Source organism: Esox lucius, chromosome 11, assembly GCF_011004845.1.
Source record: "Esox lucius isolate fEsoLuc1 chromosome 11, fEsoLuc1.pri, whole genome shotgun sequence".
Lineage (NCBI taxonomy): Eukaryota > Metazoa > Chordata > Actinopteri > Esociformes > Esocidae > Esox > Esox lucius.
The window spans coordinates 41,470,544-41,477,683 of NC_047579.1; the positions used below are offsets into that span (position 1 = coordinate 41,470,544).

At 43.2% G+C, this 7,140-nt stretch overlaps 1 protein-coding gene across 5 annotated transcripts; it reads right to left on the minus strand.

The window, feature by feature from the left end:
- Positions 1–1,390: 1,390 nt before the first annotated feature.
- Positions 1,391–7,095, minus strand: phospho1 (phosphoethanolamine/phosphocholine phosphatase 1). Of its 5 annotated transcripts, none has more exons than XM_010874763.3 (3): positions 4,459–6,167; positions 4,010–4,071; positions 1,391–3,290 (listed from the first exon to the last, which is right to left on the minus strand). In XM_010874763.3, the coding sequence occupies exon 3, from the start codon at positions 3,244–3,246 to the stop codon at positions 2,476–2,478; it is 771 nt and encodes a 256-aa protein (XP_010873065.1). In that variant the 5' UTR covers positions 3,247–3,290; positions 4,010–4,071; positions 4,459–6,167; the 3' UTR covers positions 1,391–2,475. The 5 variants fall into 5 exon arrangements, with proteins under 5 accessions (XP_010873065.1, XP_010873063.1, XP_010873062.1 ...); XM_010874761.3 differs by having other exon boundaries at positions 1,391–3,428; XM_010874760.3 differs by having other exon boundaries at positions 1,391–3,428; positions 4,455–6,167.
- Positions 7,096–7,140: the final 45 nt, after the last annotated feature.

Consider the following 7,140-nt stretch of genomic DNA (forward strand, 5'->3'; position numbering starts at 1 on the left):
TACACACCGTGTGGCTCTCCACATAAGAGGGGCTGATGGGGTTTTTTATACAGTAGCCTAACAGCAGTTATTGTTCTTGGTGTGTTTATTAAGAAAACAATATCAGATTTTAGAACTATGGGATAATAGACCAGCAACATTCAACTAAGATTTCCATGGGCTCCATTTAGATGTGGCCAGTTACTGTGGTAGGTTATGGACTGACATTGTATCTATATTAAACTAAGAGCTGTGACAACTTGGATTTATTTAATTCCAAGTCAAGCAGTTTCCATAGTTTGCAATAAGACACAGTATGTCTTTAATAAAATGTGCTGCTTTTTAAACAGAAAAGTGTGTATTGAGGGCATAATTTGAACGCATTCTAAAATTACGAATAATCACAATTAACTGTTGAAGGTTCTGTGATTAATCACATTTTTTAGGGGGGGGGCTCTGTACAAAACATGCTCTCATAACAGATTTCTTCACTTGGTCTGTGAGGGACCCATGTACCAGATTTCTTCACTAGATCTGTGAGGGACCCATGTACCAGATTTCTTCACTAGATCTGTGAGGGACCCATATACCAGATGTCTTCACTAGGTCTGTGAGGGACCCGTGTACCAGATTTCTTCACTAGGTCTGTGAGGGACCCATGTACTAGATTTCTTCACTAGGTCTGTGAGGGACCCATGTACTAGATTTCTTCACTAGGTCTGTGAGGGACCCGTGTACCAGATTTCTTCACTAGGTCTGTGAGGGACCCATGTACTAGATTTCTTCACTAGGTCTGTGAGGGACCCATGTACTAGATTTCTTCACTAGGTCTGTGAGGGACCCGTGTACCAGATTTCTTCACTAGGTCTGTGAGGGACCCATGTACTAGATTTCTTCACTAGGTCTGTGAGGGACCCATGTACTAGATTTCTTCACTAGGTCTGTGAGGGACCCATGTACCAGATGTCTTCACTAGGTCTGTGAGGGACCCATGTACTAGATTTCTTCACTACGTCTAACACATTTGCCAAATTATCATTTATATTTGGCTAAATTACAAAAATTATAAATTATATGTGGTCATTGATATAGCTCCACTGTCTGGCTAATCTGTGTAATTATGTAAATATTGGATTTATACAACAACACAAAAAACCTTCAACCAACAGGAGTAACGATGTTTGGAGGTCTTGTATTGTTTATATAGAGTCCTATCCATGATAACACTCGTATGTATTATAACAGATTATACAGAATAAATGAATTAATCTTTCTGGTGTTATTTTGACATGTCCTTTATAAAACAGGCTCAAACTTACCTCACAGCTTCTGAGAGTCGTTCATATAGTGAGGTAGAGGGAGGAGTGTATGGCATTGGCGTTGTGAAATGTATTATGTAAATAGCATTTAATCCTATTGTGCTAGTTTATTCAACACACACTGTTCTCATACACAGAACAACAGGGTGGGGGGAGGAGAGGAGAATTCAATTTCAGACTTACAAGTTTTAGTTCATGGCTTTATATTCCTGCTGGTGATGGAATATGTAGGTACAAGTAAATGGTACATGAAAAATAGACATATACAAATTATAATACATGCATATATTGGAAATATTCTGTCATATGGCCAGTACGTGTGTCACATTAAAACTTAAGCTGTATTTTCAGAAACTTAAAACTGGAGTCAATACTCAATTGTAATCTTTAGGTCTGCCAACAGGTGGCGATGTTGACATTTTTTTTTTCCCACCCCGATCATACCAATCACACACACATTTAATATTTCACAAAGACCACAACAAAATGCAAACAAAATATAATCTTATAACATAATCCTTAAGAATAACACCGAAATAGACTGACTGATGTTATATCTCATACCTCACTGGGTGAAAATGTGGAAAGGGCTTCTGCCAGAAATCAGGCCAATTATTAACTAGGACTGGTCCCCTACTGACCCAGTTCGACTGTTAATAAAAACCAATAGGGCTCAGTGTAAACAATGGGCTGCAGATAATGAGGGGGATATATCTGTACTAACTGTATCACTGAGACAGTCAATTATTTATTTAGACATGTTTGTTCCTCATCGCTCTCCATCCAGTGTAACGGGGACAATCCTTCTAAAAGCTTTGGTGTACTCAGTTCTGGCCTGATAGGTAGGGCATCAACTAAGGCTCAGATCTCTGTAATCATTAATGGAATTGCCACTGCCACTGGGTTAGTGTTTCTGATTGACCTTTAAACCCGAGTGTGAGGAACTGGGCTAAGAGGCTGCCGAATCTGTACAGCACCTCTGGCTCTGGTCTACGGCTGAGTCAGACAGGACTAAACTTAAGTGTTGCAGACAAAGGCCTCTTCAATTAGAATACAAAGGGAGTTGCTTCACACGTGTCAGAGAGAGGTTTTGTTGGTTGTTGGTCTGGGAATGTGACTGCCTCAGTGTGTCTACTGTATTTAAGCAGGAGGGGCAACCTCCGTCCCCCCAGACGCATCATTTCTCCTCCGCATGCTTCCTGAGTCGCTCCACCACATCCTCCCCGCTGGTCCAGGGCACCGTGACTGCCTTGAACTCCCCCGGCCTGGCCTCGTGGATCTCCGTGATCAGCCGGTGCATGGGGTAGTCCCGGCGGGCGAACGCGATGTCACGGGGCCCCAGGATCAGCGACGGGCAGAAGTCGTTGGCCCCGTCGCCCACGTAGAAGACGCGCTGAAAGGGCCGCCCCCGCTCCTGCGTTCGCCGCAGCACATAGTCCCTCACAACCACCTGCTTGCACATGTTGTCAGGGCAACGCGGGCAGCTGTGAGAGTGGAAGGGGCGGAGCACCAGCCGGCCGTCCTTGTCGAAGGTGGCGGGGTTCGTGAAGATCCTGACGAAGAGCTGGCGGGCCCCGACGCGACGGAGCCAGGACTCGATGAAGAAGGTGTTGGCGTCGGACACCAGCACCACCTCGAAGTCCTGCGGGGGGCGGTGCCGGAGGAACTGGAACAGGGCCAGCATGCCGGGCGAGGCCGGGATCTTCTCGATGACCGAGCGGATGGCGCTCTCGGTTACGCCCTTCTCTCCCAGATAGGCCAGCACGCGTTGCATGTACTCGTTGTAGTGGCCAGGCCGGTAGGTGTCCTTCAGCCAGTTGGGCAGGTTCTGGCCCGGAGCCGCCTGCACCACCACATCGTCACTGCTCTCGTCCACAATGGTCTCGTCAAAGTCAAAGAAGATGAGGAAGCGCCGGTCGGACGGGGGCGTGGCCGTGTTGGCGGCCATGTTATTAGCAGGGCGCCTGGATCGTGCGGGGAGAGCGTCCTTGTCTGGGGGAGAGCCAAAGCAGTTCATGATTGACTCTGATACAACTTACTGTGCTGAGTGGCACCAGAATTCTGCTCTTTGGTTCCGACCTCCTCTCACTCAGGACGAGTCAGGGCGTTAAAACACACGATGTAGAGGTTCTGGGAAATACAGCGTTAGTGTATAAGACCGGAAGGAGGAGGACAAGGCGGAGGATAGGCATGGAAGCAGAGGAAAAATTACAGGTATGAGAGGAAAAGACAAACAAAAGACACATTTAGAGAGGTTTCTTCATGAAAACCAAAATAACCAAACATAGACCCACAAAGCCACTGGCTGGTATTTTCAGAGAGGACATTTTTAATGGAGGAAATGGAGTAAAATGTGTGAGTTTAATTCCTTTTTCTAACAGAGCCCATTTGAATGTGGGTGGCCATAAAACCTGTGTACCAGCATCCAGTACAGATGTAATCCACATCAGACCTGTAAAGTCTAAGAAACTTTTATGCAGAACTATTTTTTAATATAATTTTTTTCTCAATTTAATTTGAATATTATAAATATAATTAATGGTCTACATTCACAATTCTATGAAAATTTGGTATTTTTGCAGATCATGTTAGGAAGACTGCTGTTACAGAATGCAATTTAAACCGATCACTTTTTATATTTGCACTTACTACCTACCTACATTCTCCTCTTAAAAGTGGAAATAGACCAATGAAACGGAATATGTACTGACCTTCAATTGTCCGTGCTATCAACTGGGGGTTCCTAGACCACTGTTAACTAATGCATGAGCATCTGTAAAGGTAGGAAGAAAATGCAGACGTAGACTACATTTAGAAATGAAGGCAAGCCCTGTAAATGAATTAACTTATTCTCACAAGTGAAGATTAGCGCTCGATGAGATTTGCGTGCTTTTGGGTGCACGCGCTTGAGAGCTCGCGCTTTTTTAGTGACCGCTTTAGCGTAATGTTATGCAGCACTTATTGTAGTAGTGTTACCACGATCAACACAATTGTAGACTACAATGTATATATATTACAGTAGCATGCTATTTAATATAACAGCAATATCCTGGGTGAGCAATTAGTCTGAAAAATGTGTTTTAAAATATTGTTAACCATTGAAGCAGATTGTCCATTTACCCCGTAAATTATTTAAGCACGAGAAAACGTCCTCACCTACTTGCGCTTGAAGGTTGGTTTACCAAATATCAGACATTTGCAGAGAAAACGGTAAAAAAAAAAAATCTATAAGAATGTCTCCTAACAGCTAGCCAACAGTACGGCTAGCCAATGCGTTATCTAAATAAAGTTGTCCGGTTTCTTGAATTTGGTCACCGGCATGCAGCTCTTTGTCCAGTCTCGAAGGTGGACATCCTTAGTTACGTATAGGGTTGATACACATGAACAGGGTGCATTCAGCTCGTTTTATGGGCTGTCATACCACTGCCTGCAACCCATATGACGCACGCAACCACCGGCCCATTTTGAGTCCGCCCCTTGAAGATCTTTATCAAACATAGAAATACATCAAAGTTTATTGTTGGAAAACAATAATGTTAACCGCGGGTGTAACGAAATGTTTGTTTCAAGCTCCTAAACAATGAAATTGATTAAATACTGACTGTAACGGTGTCATAAAACAAGTGAAATTAGTAAACATTCACAATGGGAGTGATGTGGCTAGAGGTTAAATCTGGTTTCAAATATCACCAGTTTGCTCGGTCTCCTTTTTGTCTAGGTCTATTCTCTTTCCTTTTTTCCTCTTCTAATTCGTCTTTGGTTAAAACAAGCATTTCTAACATGTATTAAAGATGTATTGCGAAATTCAATGGTTTTACATTGGATGTGAATAATTTTACAATAGCATAATTTAAGGGGCTTAGAAGAAAAACTGAATCAAGACATTAGTATCCAAGTGGCTGCTGAGGTAGTCAAATGCAGCAGGCTAAAGTACACCCCATTTCCTCCCTCGCCTCCTTATCTCTCCACCACAGCCTCTCCCCTCTTGACTCTCCCACTATTGCCAAAAAGAACCAGCAGAAGGGAGGTTACTTTTACTGAACGAAGATGGGTACAGTACACTTATCTGGCGCTGCATTGATAGTGAGCAAACCTGTCCAGTTCCCCACCCACTCATATGCACAAATACCTGCTGAGGTGAGTCACTTAGACGTTCCACCAGAAGCCTCTTTTTCCAACCTTGGGTCCTGGATGTGACTTTATACACGCAAACCCTGACTCACCTCCTCATCTGCAAGAACTGCAAATAAACACTCAGGACAAAAAGAGAGACTCTAAAACAACAAAAATGACAGACGCACACACTAATGGCCAGGGTGACCTTTGACCTGGTCAATGTGGTCAGGATCCACTTATTTCTGGCACATGCACAAAATGATAATCACTTCTCCTTCCTGAAGGAACTTCAAGTACATTTCAACCTCGCATAGACACACACTGACAGTAGAAAAAAAAAAATAGCAGCCGAAATGGAAGAGCATCCTGAAATAGTTTGATTGTATCCAAGACGAAGTGTTGACATATGATTCATGTGGCGTCCTCTGTTACAATGTCAACTCTGGCTGGCTTCCTGTCAGGCTAACCCAGGTCAATTAATTCAACTGGCTAATAATCATGTGTAGGGTTTTACATAAGAACTGCTGTCCTTGCAGTGCTTACAGGAGGCTTACGGCTCTGTATTGAAAGCAGATTTTCTTGCAAGCCATCAAGCTGTGTTCGCACAAGCCTTCAATTTCTCTAAAACATGTTCCTTAAGGAAAACTCCCCCAGGGCACTCTGCTATTACGGCTATGTCCATACCGTAGGAACAGGTGAAAACGGTGTTAAGGTCAGGTCAGGTCAGGTAAAAGGTGCCTAATACTTCTACAATCTATTCAGGTTAAGACAGAGAAGAAAAGACTTACCCCATCGCTGTTACCATAGGCACCGGTTGCTCTACCAACGGTTACCATGGACACAGGGATTACTACACAGTGTTGCCAGAGTACAGGCATTAACACAGAGTCCAATGGGAGAACAGAGAAAAGGTAAGGTTATGCAGTGATTTCATACATTTGATCAGTATCAGCTCTGTTATGTAGATACAATTACAAACACCTGCAATATTACAGTCAGACTAACAGAGATCCAGTTTGCCTTGAAAAATGACGCCACAATATCACCAGACGAGACTCAAAACCAGATGCTACCACCGTAGACGAAGAAATGAAAGGAATAAATGTCGAAAGGGGAGGAAGAAAAATGTCCAAAATGAAACAGCGGCAAACAGAGAGCAAGAAAGGGGTCATCGAGTTGCAGCAACCTTTGGAACAAGCACTGCCAGATCTCAGAATTAAAGCTGTAGAGGTCCCAATGTCCGGAAGCTGGATGAAACAACATCACACAGCAATCAGAACCAACACAAAGCCTGTTGATTAAATCCATGTAGTAGCTAACAACACAAGCATGAGGATGCAAGCTGGTTTCATAATGGCCTGGTGGGGAGGAAGAAAGATTATGGGTCAGGGGAATGAATGAATCACATGAATGAATCACCACTTTCAGTTTTCACCATGGTGAACAGCCTTGGTGACTGATTTGATCAGTTTAATCTGCTGTTAAGTTGTTTTTATTATCAGTCAAACAGGAGGGCCGAACTACACTTTCAATGTGGTTTTGAATAGTTTGAAAGATGATTTGGCTGTAGGTACTGTGTTTGACACATTACCAGTAATAACAAAAACAACTGAAAAAAGTAATTGTAATTGAGAATGTAATGTAGGGAATTCCCATGTGTGGGACTGGCTTAAAGAAAACAGCAGAGATTAGCAAAGGTGTTAAAAAGATAAACCCAACCATGTTT

Excerpts from the sequence above, each read along its gene's own strand:
- phospho1 (XM_010874761.3), bottom strand. The coding sequence starts at position 3,315 with ATGAACTGCTTTGGCTCTCCCCCAGACAAGGACGCTCTCCCCGCACGA.